Here is a 12172-nt window from a genome sequence, read left to right as displayed (position 1 = left end):
CACACACACACGCACACACACACACGGTTTTACCTAATGCTTTGATTACACTTTTTGGCTTTGATTACATTTTTGACTCGTCCCTCAAAACAGATTGGAATTCTAGGTCCGAGACTACAGCTGCATCATCTTTAAGGCTTCTGTTACATATTTTCTTATTTATGTATAGCACGTGCCCTCCTTGTTATGAAATCGCTCTGTATACCATTGCCAAGTGCCTTCCGGAAATTGGTGCCAACTCGTGTGCCAAGCATTGGAGTTTGATGGTTCCCGTCTCACACTACACGTGCTAGTATCCAATATTCTCAAGAGGAAACGCTTTGCTCAGGAGAAGGGGCATTTTCCCTCATAAAGTTACTTAAAAAAATTTTAGGGGCACCTGGGTGGCTCAGTCCATTAAGCATCTGACTCTTGATTTGGGCTCAGGATATGACCTCACTGTTGTAAATTCAAGCCCCGTATGGGACTCTGTCCTGGACGTGGAACCTGCTTGGGATTCTCTCTCTCTCCTTCTCCCTCCGCCCCTCCCCTGCTTGTGTGCTCTCTTTCTCTCTCTCAAAAAAAGTCAATAAAAATAAAAAATAATTTAAAAATCACACATGTAAATCATATGCACATAGAAAGTTTAGAGGATACAAGGAAGCAAAACTTGGAGGAAAGTAATACACTAGACATCTTACACTTACACAGTGTTACATGCCAATGATATCTCCACAAATCCCTGAAGCTGGGGGAAAGAGACACAATAGAACTTTCTTTTACTGAAAAAAAAAAAAAAAAAACCCAGAAAGAAAAACAGAAAGAAAAAAAACATTTGCCTGCCACTTTCCCACCCAGAAATAACCATTGTCGACATTTTAGCTTCTATCTTTCCAGATTTCTTCTATGTGTCTGTCTATCATCTATACATCTATAATTTATAAAAATGGAATTATACTCTCTCCTCCTCAGCGAGCTTCTCTTATGCAAAATCTTGTGGACATCTTTGCATGTTCAGTAAATTTGTATAATACCATTTAAAAGGGCTGGTGTAGGTACAGATCGATGGGTATAATGTGACTCATGGAGGTAGTGCTCATTGGGGGGTAGTCATGGCCGTCAATTTAGCCACGATATTAAACGTGATAACAAGGCACCACACAAAGCTTTAATTCAACGGGAACACCCGCGTGTGACTCCTCAGTGACGCTGTTTACTCATGCTCTCTGCCACCTGCCCACTCAACATGCCAACCTCCCTCCCGTGCATTCTCTCTCGCCCCCAGTCTTGGACGACCACACGCCTCCGTGTAACTGCTCGCTCCCGACGCTCTGCTCGGCCATCTCGCACGGGATCTACTACCTCTACCCCTTCAACATAGAGTATCAGATCCTGGCTTCCATGATGCTCTACGTCCTGTGGAAAAACATCGGACGCAAAGTTGACGGCCACCAGCATCGGAGCGTGCGGTTCAAGTTCCGCGGGGTCGTGGCGGGCTCGGTCCTGGGCCTGAGCGTGCTGGCCGCCACGATCGGGGTCGTGGTGGTGTATCTGATTCAGATCGGGCGCTCCAAATCCAAGAGCGAGTTGGCGCTCATCATGTTCTACCTGTACGCCATCGCCTTGCTGATACTCATGGGGGCCGCCGGGCTGCTTGGCATCCGGATTTACAGGATAGACCAGAAATCGCTGGATGAGTCCAGAAGCCCGGCCCGCAAACTGGATGCCGACCTCTTGGTGGGCACCGCCTCCAGCTCCTCGCTCATCTCCTGGGGTTCCATCTTGGCCGTGCTCTGTGCCGAAGCCTGCCCCCCCTACACCTGGTTCAACCTGCCCTACTCCGTCCTGATGATTGTTGAGAAATACGTCCAGAACCTCTTCATCATTGAGTCTATCCACCGAGAGCCGGAGACGCTGTCTGAGGACATCAGAACCCTGCGAATGGTCACCGTCTGCAGCGGCAATGCCATGCCCCTCTCCTCTTCCGGCCTCGCGAACGGGGCTGTGGCCGGGGACGCGGCTTCCCCAGGCGGCGAGATGCTCCGCGCGGCCAACGGAAACACGGGTCTGAGAGAAGGCTGTGGCGGAGAGGCGGGCGAGGGGAGCCGGGAAGGGACCCCGGGCCCCGCCTGCCGTCCCGGTTTCTTGCAGGGCGACGGCAAGAGAAGCGTCTTGAGGAACATCGCAGCCTTTCTGTTCCTCTGCAATATTTCGGTAACGTGCATTAAGTTATTCACCTTAAACACGATCTATGTTCCTTGCTTTTCTTTCCCCCCTGCCCAGAGAAGGAGTGAGGGAAGCTTATTATCAAAATGATGTAAGTGTGGGGTGAAAAAATGAGGCTGGAATGAAGGCGTCCCCTCCACAAACCCACTTACTGAGCACTGCCGTGTGCCAGGGGCTGGGGTCGGGGCTAACGATTGCAGGTGACAAGACCCCCATCTCTGTTGGTCAGCAGCCCTCCCGGGGGAGATCTGTAACAGATCTGCCCCACGGAGGGCAGGGAGAGGCGGAAGGAGGCCACTCCAGCTTTGTAGGTGATGGTTTTATTTTCTACTTATTTATTTTTATTTTTTTTATTTTTTGTAGGTGACGGTTTTAATAGGCGAGGGGAACTTACATACAAGGCTTGTCTTGGGCAGCAGCAAGACGAGTGGGGTCCCTGTACCTGCCTGCTAGATGGCAGAAGTCTATATGCAGAGAGAGGCTTAACTGGGTTCGGTCGCGCATGCCGTGCAGGTGTTCTCAACGCCACATCATTATTTCAGGGCTGTGTCCTTGGAGCAGCTTCTGGGAGCAAAAAGGGCACGGAGAACCCACGTTCCAAGGACAAGGGAGGGGGTGGATGAGGAGCCTGTGAGGGCTCGGGGGGCCGACCGGCGGTCACTTCTTTCGGATGACCTTCCCCAATAACCTCTTCCTCAGAGAGGTCACAGTATAGGGGGAAGGGACACAAGGAAAACATACAGCGAGTAGGGCAAGTGTTGGCACAGAGTATATGCAAAGTATAACGGGAGCAGGGATCCAGGGAGGGACTTTAGTGAGTCGGGGATGCTTGAGGTGAGGCCCAGACTCAGTTAGGAGAGCTTTTGGCTGCAAAGAACAGAAAGCTTGGCCAGCAGTCTCTTCAGTCTTAAAGATGAGAATCCTGAAGGTTGGCTATTCGGGGTTGGTCCGGCAGCTGAGCCCTTTGATCAAGGATCTAGGTGCTGTCCGTCTTTCCACTCGACCATGCTTCGTGTGGTGTGGACTGCCACGCGGTCACAGAGTGGCTGCAGCAGCACCAAGCGTCACATCGGGGCTTGAGACACGAGCAAGGACTAGTGCCAGGCAGTGGCTTTCCCATGGCCACCCCTAGCCGCGAGGGAGGCCGGGGAAGTGGATGGTTTCCAGCCTGCAGCCTCTGATGGCAAGTAGCAACATGGAAGGCGTATGGTAACTCCGTTTCGGCTGCCCGGGTTCTGAGGAACGGTTGGAGGTTTACCAGGTGGCCAAGGCAAGCATTGAGCGCAGAGGAGGCGGAAGCCGCCACGGCCTACTTGGGGAGCAGCAAAGTAGTTCAGCATGAATTCCACACACGTCGGGGAGAGCCGCGGCGGGGGAAAGAGCAAGGCGGGTCTCGCCTGTGGGTCTGGCTTGAGCGGAGCTTCGTCAGCCCGGCCGGGTCTGGTCCTCGTGCTGAGGGCCATAGGGGACCCTCTCGGTTTGTGTCTTGGATGGATCCCCTTGGCAGCGGTGTGCGGGAAGGATGGAGACAGGCGAGCCCAAGGGCGGGGACACCTGGACGGAAGCCCTGAAGCAGCCCAGATGGGAAATGATGGCCCCCTGGCCCAGGGCAGTGGCCGCGGGGATGGAGAGAGGACAAAGGAAGAGAGAGCCCCGTGCCTTGTTGGGATCCGTTCTAGAGATCCACAGTAGGATGGCAGGGCTTGGTGACAGGGAGGGGCCAGCTGCCTCTGGCACCACACGGGCCTCGAAATGACCGTGGCTGGCGGGAGGGTGGGGACGCCCCGCCCACGGCGCCTGCCTGTCGTCACGGTCAGCTGTCTGCAGCCGCCAGCTTCCAGGCCGCCAGGGCTATGCCGTTTCCCCGCCAGCTCCCTGGCTTTCGAGCTTCCTCGGCCTAGTTTCAGCGGGGGCGTGCCCAGGGACCGCCCATTTTGATGTCACGCTAGGGCCACAACGCTGGGAGGGTCCCTCTGAAGCCGAGATGGCCACGTGTCTGCCCATCAAATCTGATTCTTGCTTTGGGCCACCCGGACCTCGGACCCCCTCCAGCCCGGCAGACGGTTACAAGGAGCTCTGAAGGGAGAAGGGGTCCCAGGCGAGTCCGGGTCCATGTGGGCCCGCGTCTTTCATGGAATAGACATTTCTGGAGCCTGTGCTGGGCACAGCAGGGAATGAAGGAGCCGAACGGGAGAGAGAGAGACAGATTAGTGACTATCGCGGGGCTGCGTTTTATGTGAGGCTTGTATTCCAGAGAGGCATGTATCCACTCAGATCTTTCTTTGTTAATGTTTTTATTTATTTATTTTCTTTTTGGAAAGAGAGAGAGAGAGAGAGAGAGAGAGAGAGGCAGAGAGAGAGGGAGACACAGAATCCGAAGCAGGCTCCACACTGTCAGTGCAGAGCCTGATGCGGGGGTCAAACCCACGAGCCATGAGATCATGACCTGAGCCGAGGTCGGATTCTTAATGGACTGAGCCACCCAGGCGCCCTCAGCTTAGATCTTACAAAGTCAGAGTTGGTTCCAGAATCCCCCTAACGTGTGTTGTTTTTGTACACACCCAGAGGTAGGAATCTCTCTCTTTTCAGCAAGTTCAGAAAAGCCGCTTTCCGCACGGGTTCTTTGCTTGACCGCCGGTGAGGCGCTTGGCTTGTGGTTTCGGACCAGCTCGACCAAGAACCGCGTGGCCGTGGTAGACTCTGATGGTAACTGATGGTCCGTTGGGACCTGACGGCCGGACTCAGGGCTCTGTCCTGGGAGGGGGACCCGTGTCATCTCTTCACCTCCGTACTCCGCCCCCGGTGTCCCCAGGCCCTGCCTCTGTTCACCGGGGAGTGAGCCGGAAGACAGAAATCATCGCGGGGTGATGTCCGGGGGGGGCCCTCAGCAGCCCCACGGGCCACACGCGCACCCGCGGTCCATCCCACGAGGCCGTGAAGCCCCTGGCAGAGGGTGAGACTCGTCATCCTCCAGGACCAGGTGCGGGAACAGAGGCCGCAGCCGGAGGTGCTGGTGTGCACGTCCACGTGGGGACAGCAGCGGCCGTGGGGACAGACGAGGGTGGCGGGCGGGACGGTGGGATTTAGGGAGGGGGGGGAAGGGGGAGGGGACCGTCTGGGCAGAATGACGGGCATGGGGAGGCCCTGGGGAGCGTGTGGATGCATGGCCAAGTAGGGCTTGCGGGACGTGCTCCTGGCGCGGGAAGGAGACCCGCCTGGCTGAGCACGACGAGCAAAGGGAGGGACACGAGAGAGGCTCCAGGGTGGACCACGCGGGGTCTCAGCAGCCACAGCCGCAGCCAGGACGGAATCCTGAATGCAGCAGGAAACCGTCGAAGGGTTTTAAGGTAGTGACAGGATGCGATTCGTGCTTTTTCTTTAACTCAGTCGAACCTTTAATTGTAGGCAATACCACATAACACAAGCGTTTACTATAATATTTACCATTTTAATCATTTTATTTTATTTTATTTATTTATTTAAAAAAAATTTTTTTTGATGTTTATTTATCTTCGAGACAGAGAGAGACAGAGCATGGACGGGGGAGGGGCAGAGAGAGGGAGACACAGAATTGGAAGCAGGCTCCAGGCTCCGAGCCATCAGCCCAGAGCCCGACGCGGGGCTCGAACTCACGGACCACGAGATCGTGACCTGAGCTGAAGTCGGACGCTCAACCGACTGAGCCACCCAGGCACCCCACATTTTATTTTTTTAAAGAGTTGATTGATTGATTGATTGATTTAGAGGGAGCGAGTGGGGGAGGGGCAGAGAGAGCGGGAGAGAGAATCCCAGGCAGGCTCTACACTCACCGTCAAGCGCAGAGCCCGACACGGGGCTCAAACCCACAACCCGCGAGATGGCGACCTGAGCCGAAATGAAGAGTCAGACGCTCAACCCACTGAGCCACCCCGGCGCCCGCGTTGTAACCATCCCAGAGCATACGGTCCAGGAGTGCGAAGGGCATTCCTCACCACCACCCATCGCTGAAACCCGTTCGCCTTGAGAAACTGAAATTCTGTAACCGGGAAACAAGCCCCTGTTCCCCACCGCCACCCCCCGGCCCCCCGCAACCCCGTCCTACCTCTGGGTTCGACCACACCGTGCAGTTCATGTGAGTGGAGTGTTCACGGAGTGTTTGTCTCTTTGCGACTGGCTTGTCCCACTTAGCATAATGTCCCCCAATATCAGCCACGTGGTAACGTGTGAAGGGGGGGAGAGATGTCAAGAACAACTCCCCGGTTCTGACCCGAGTTCCCGGGGACACGGTGACACTATTTATGGAGACTGGGGACTCCGAAGGGGCGGCAGGCTCGGGAGGGGCTCGGGGTGGAAAGAAGACCCCGGGTTTAGTACCGGACGCGTCCACTCGTAAGGCGCCTCTGCGACCTCAGGCGGACATCCAAGCAGATGTTTGGGTTCCCTACTGCTGTGTAACAAACGACCCCCAGTGCAGGTCAAAACCAGCTAGGTCTTATGACCTTGAGGGTTAGAAATTCTGGCAGAGCTTGGCTGGGAAAGTCTCGTCTTCCTCGTGGCATCGACTGAGGCCGGTGGGCGGGCTGGAATTGAGGGCCCAAGGTCTGGTGGCTGGGGTGGGGGTGGCTGAGAGGGCTCAGCTGGGACCCTCGGCTGCCGTGTCTACACACGGGCTCTCCAGCATGGCGGTCTCGGGGTCGGGGGGCTTCTTAGGTGGCGGCTCAGGGCCCAGCGGCCAACCTGCCGAGACTGGAGGTTCCAGTCTCTCGGGGCCTGTGTGGATATCACGTGGCATCAGTCTTGCCTGCCACATGCTCTGGGTCAAGCAGTGGCAGCGCCCCCTGGATTCAAGGGAAGGGGACACAGCCCCGCCTCCCACTGGCATGAAAAGCAAAAACACTCCACGGCAGATCTAAATATTGGATCTCAGGAAAGAGGGCCAGTCGTCTGTCCTTGCCTTCTCTGCCCACTGTCTTCCTTCCGTTCCTCTCTCTCCTGAAGATATAGCCACCGGCTGGCTACCGAGGGCCAGCGCGGCTGTGAGTGATGCCTTAGGGGGCTTGCGAACCAGAGGTCCAGGCTGGCAATAAACGGTCAGGCAGGAGACCCCTTCTAGCGAAGCGCCCCCCGCAAAGAATGAGCCAAGAGGGAGCGAGGCCATGCCTGGCACTGTCTCCTATCAGAAGGCCCAGGCGGGTGAGAGGGGCTTCCTCAGGGGGTGACAGGGGCTGGGTGGTGAGTGTTCTGGGAAACAGCTGGGGTCAGGCCCCGGGGCAGGGAGCTTATCTCATTGGAGGAGGAGGATGGTGGGCCATGTGACGGAGACCCCGGGTGTGGGGGACACCTGGGCAGTGGGGTTGGGGGGCCTGGCGAGGGATCAGCCAGCAGTGGGCTTTATAATCCCATGTAGGGGGTGGATTTCATTTTCAGTGGCTGTGAGGGCCGGTGGGAAGGGATGTGGTCTCTCAGGAGAAGCGAGTCTGGCAGCGGAGTGGTGAGCGGGCCCGTCAGGGGCGCCGTGGAAGCCGGATGGTCAGGAGGCCGCCTCGGTGGCCTGGGTGACAGGGGACAGCGATAGCCGGGCAGGTGCACGTGGACAGAAACGGGTCCACTGATGCAGGGCGTCGTGGAGGCATAGTCCTCCGGGCTCGCCGATGGGCTGGCTGGCAGGTGCAGCGTGTTGAAGGAAAGAGGGAACACGAGGGTGATGCCCGGCGTGTGACCGGCCACGAGGAGGAAGATGTCGCGGGTGAGAGGGGGAGTTTGAGACGCAAGTAAGACGCCACGTAGCCCGTGGGGTCCTCGAGGGCAGATCAGGCGAGTAATTCAGACGGGGGGAGTCATCGGCCCATAGTTGGTGTTTATTTACAGCCAAGGCCGGGTGAGCTCGTTCAGGGGTCGCGTGTGTAGGGGAGGGAAGAGCACCCAGGGGTGAGCCCTCCAGCCAACAGAGAGAGACTGAGCGAAGGAGGAAGCAGGAAGGAGCCGGGAAGAACCAGCCAGGGTGGTTGGAGGCGCCTTAAGGGTCACGGAGCCTGAGGTCACAGTGGACAGAGATACAGAGGGGACCGCACGGAGAGGCTAGTGAAACGGTGCATCAGTTCCTGCCGCCGTGTAAGGAATTACCCCGCGCTCGGCACCTTGAACAACACCTGGTCGTTAATGTTGTGGAGTCTGGAGGTCGGGAATCCCAGCGTGGCTTAGCCGGTGCCTCTGCTCAGCCGACCGCTGGGGGATCTTTCCAAACCCACTTACGTGGCTGTTGGCGGGATTCACTTCCTGGTGGGTTGTTGGGCTGAGGGCGTGAGTTCCCGACCTCCCTCCGCTCCTGGCCGCGGGGCCTCGCCACGGGGCAGGTCACACACAACAGGGCGGCCGGCTTCCTCTCTTGCAGGACTCCCCAGTCCTTCTGCCACCTAATCTCAGAGGTGACATCTCACGCCTTCTGTGACATTCTGATGTTTGAAGCGAGTCATGAGGCTCAGCCTGACTCAAGGGGAGGGGCTTCCACAAGGACGTGACTCCCAGGAGGTGGGATCGGTGGGGGGGAGGGGGCGGCCATCCAAGAGGCTGCCTGCCACCATGCAAGGGTGGAGAAAGTTCCAGAAGTGTGCAGTGTAAAAGAGAAGCAGGCCCAGGAGACCGGCTGTAGCAGGGGAGGTGGAGGAGGAGGACCTGGGGCGGGGAGACTGAGGCAGGACCAGTGCGTAGCTTCCGCAAGCAACAGCAACGATAGGTCACTGCTTTAGGTTTTGCAGACGTAGTTGCCATTTTATTCTCATGCGAGCCCTCTGTGACAGGTGTCTGTAGTCCCACCTTCCAGCTGAGGAAACTGAGGCTCGGGGAGGTTAAATGGCACTCTGTGAGTGCCCCAAACCCAGGTCCGGCTCCAAAGCAGGGGCTCCTCCCCTAAGCAGGGGGATGTGAGCAAGGCCTGGGCTGTCTCTCCAGGTCAAGCCAGAAAGCCCCACGTGGCTGGGGTCTCCAGGCACCAATGTTGGGATGTAAAGGCGGGTGTGATAAACGGGTGGCCTCTGCTGTAGGTAAGCCCGGGGGGCTGTGCACATAGGAGCTCCTTCCCAGCCTGGTTAGATCATGGAGGGCTTCCTGGAAGGAGGAGTGTCTCAGGACTTGGAAGAAGGTAGGATTCAGCCGAAGAAGGAAGACAGAGAGCCCTTGATGGAGAGGCAGGAGCAAAGCCCTGAAGGCTTGGAGGAGAGTCACATCCAGCCTTCGGCGGCTGAAGTGAAGGGCGTGGTGAGGGACGTGGTGGTAGTTAATTGCGGTCAAACTCAGTGCCCCGTCACTGAGGGAATCTGGACTTTGTCCTGAAGGCTCCTGGGAGCCACTGGCGCGTGACAAGCAGAGGAGTGGCAAGGTCAGATGTGCCCTTTATAAAGATCGCTTCCACAGCAGGGTCAGGGTGGATGGAAGGCGTCTGCTGGAGTTGGGGCGGGGGCATTTGGAGGCACTGTGGCAGTTCAGGCGGGGGATACTGAGGTCCCGACCAAGGTGAGGGCTGTGGGGAGAGAGTCGGGTGGGTGTGAGCAGCATCCACTCGGGAGGGGGCTGAGGAGGCCAGAAGAGTCAGGCAGGCTCGTTGGATTTGGAGACCTCCAGGGGGGACGTTGCAGGGACAGGTGTAACTCTGAGTCCCCGAGTCCAGGCCGGCGCCTGGGGGTCGCGTGGGGCTCCCCAGGCGGCTGCTGGCACGGGCCCCTCTTCTCTTGTAGCTTTGGGTCCCTCCCGCCTTCGGCTGCCGCCCCGAGTACGACAACGGATTAGAGGAGATCGTCTTTGGCTTTGAACCCTGGATCATTGTGGTCAACCTGGCCATGCCTTTTTCTATTTTCTACCGAATGCACGCAGCTGCCTCTCTCTTTGAGGTCTATTGTAAGATATAGTCTGTGTCCACATCCAAGCCCGAGGAGTGACCTAACAAGAGAATTCACTGGAGCCACCTGCGAATGGCCAGGTTGGGCAAATATCGCCTGACAAATGCACGGAGGGTTGTCTTTGCGGCAATTATTTCCCGTGAGCTGGAATTGTCTATCACCCTGGATGAATGTGAGCGCGTTAGATCAACATCGATGAGGCGGCCGAGGTCTGGTGTCGGGTAGTGAATTCTCACCAAACTCAAATTCTTTTATCTCCTTTTATTTTTTTTTGAGAGAGAGAGGGAGCACGAGCGGTAGAGGGAGAGAGAATCTTTAGCAGGTTCCGTGCCCAGTGCAGAGCCCGACTTGGAGCCCGACGCGGGGCTCGAGTCCCTGACCGTGAGATCATGACCTGAGCTGAAATCAAGGAGTCTGCCGCTTAACCCACTGAGCCACCCAGCGCCCCTTCTCTCCTTTTAAACGGGATCCTCTGTTTTTTTTTAGAAGAATGTGATCCCAGGTTGGGGGGAAAAACACATTATGCGGTTTGTTTCTCATAACAATTGTTTTCTATCATCACGTTACTGCCTACGGCTCTTCTGACCGGCTGCGTAGTACAATCCTCCTGACGTTTTATCCCTCCCAGAGCTGATAAATGCCGATACAATCGCACTTAGTTTATATTGTACTTTCTGCATATGTTTAATTTTTTGAACACAGTTATGTTTTTCATCTGGATGGAAATTAGTGTGCGGATCAATACGGAGACCTATTTCTTCCTGGAAACTTCGGCACATTTTTGTGATCATTTTATTTTTAAAAAGAAATTTTACTACTCTCTCTCACCGTAAATACATACATGCCTATTACAGAAAACGTGGACATTCTGGAAGAGTAGAGAGAAAACATCACCTAGGACACTACTGTTGGGTTGACGATCACTTTAACACCCTGTTGTATTTCCCAGAGGTGAAATGAGATTCATGGCGTTCTTTTCATTGTCATTATTATGCTTGCCACTGGTGATCTGACATGTCCAATTTTGTATCCATTTCCCCCCCACTTAACAATAGAGCATGAACCTTTCCTCCACGTGGTTTTCCAGGCTTTGTAAATATCATTTTGCTACTCTGTTAAAGTTCATCAGATGCATGTGCCATAGTTAGTCTTCCTATTGTCGGCGTTAGAGTGTTTATCCTGGTGGTTTTTTTTAAGGGCTTCTGCAAAAATCCACTATCTTTGTAAAGCATTTCCCATATATCGTAATTGCTTCTTTACGATATACTTAAAATCTGGCTGTCTATTCCAAAGGTTGTAAATATTTTAAAGCCTCTTAAGAAATAATGACGTTTGGAAGGCCTTTTTATGTGCTTTGCCATAATTATTTTAAGATCATAATAAAATTAGCTTATTTCCTATAAATACTAACGTGAGTATCTTTTCATCTGCGTGTATTTTGTTCGATAGCACGGGCAAATGGCATGTTAAGAAACACCAATTTTTTTTTTTTTTGTTACATGACGAAAATACCTTAAGTTCTAGGGAAAAAACTAAAGACAACGGGCAGATAGACCGAAAACAAAGTCAAAGATGATCTGTCATACCTTCTATTTAGGGTGGTGGTTTTCAGCCTTGTGCCATCCTGTCCCCAAGGGAACATTTGGCAAAGTGTGGAGACACTTCTTATCGTTACTGCTATGTGTGCGACAGGTGTCTGGTGGGCAGAGAGCAGGGGTGCGGGTAGGCACCCTACAGTGCACAGCACGGCCCCCACCACAAAGAGTTATCTGGCCCCAAAGGTTCATAGTGCCCAGCATGAGGAACTGTGCTCTAGAGGTAATTGCTGTTAATTTTCGGTACCTATCAGTACACACACACCTACATACACGCACATGCAGGCACACACATGTGAATGGGATTGCTTTTATGTATACTGAATTTGCATGTAACTAGCTTTTTCCCCCTCTTAATACACCTGCGTGGTTCTGGACGATTTTTGTTTCCCCGTGGCATCATGTCTCACCCTTGAGCATACGTAAGAATCATCTGGAGAGCTTGTGAGGACTCCTGCCTTCCCAGCCAGAAGTTCAGGTTCCGTTGGGCTGGAGTGGGGC

General features: G+C 54.9%; 1 protein-coding gene across 1 annotated transcript in view; it reads left to right on the top strand.

Annotated features, from left to right (window-relative positions):
- Positions 1–10291, top strand: part of OTOP1 (otopetrin 1) — a 35297-nt gene extending 25006 nt beyond the window's left edge. Inside the window, exons 5-6 of the mRNA XM_042934063.1 lie at positions 1265–2193; positions 9915–10291. Of these exons, the coding sequence (XP_042789997.1) occupies positions 1265–2193; positions 9915–10085 (1100 nt within the window). The 3' untranslated portion in view covers positions 10086–10291. The remainder of the gene's footprint in view (positions 1–1264; positions 2194–9914) is intronic.
- The last annotated feature ends 1881 nt before the right edge of the window (positions 10292–12172 follow it).

Source organism: Panthera leo, chromosome B1 (genome assembly GCF_018350215.1).
Source record: "Panthera leo isolate Ple1 chromosome B1, P.leo_Ple1_pat1.1, whole genome shotgun sequence".
Lineage (NCBI taxonomy): Eukaryota > Metazoa > Chordata > Mammalia > Carnivora > Felidae > Panthera > Panthera leo.
The sequence above is the reverse complement of the archived record's forward strand: the minus strand, read 5'-3'. Positions and strand labels throughout refer to the sequence as shown.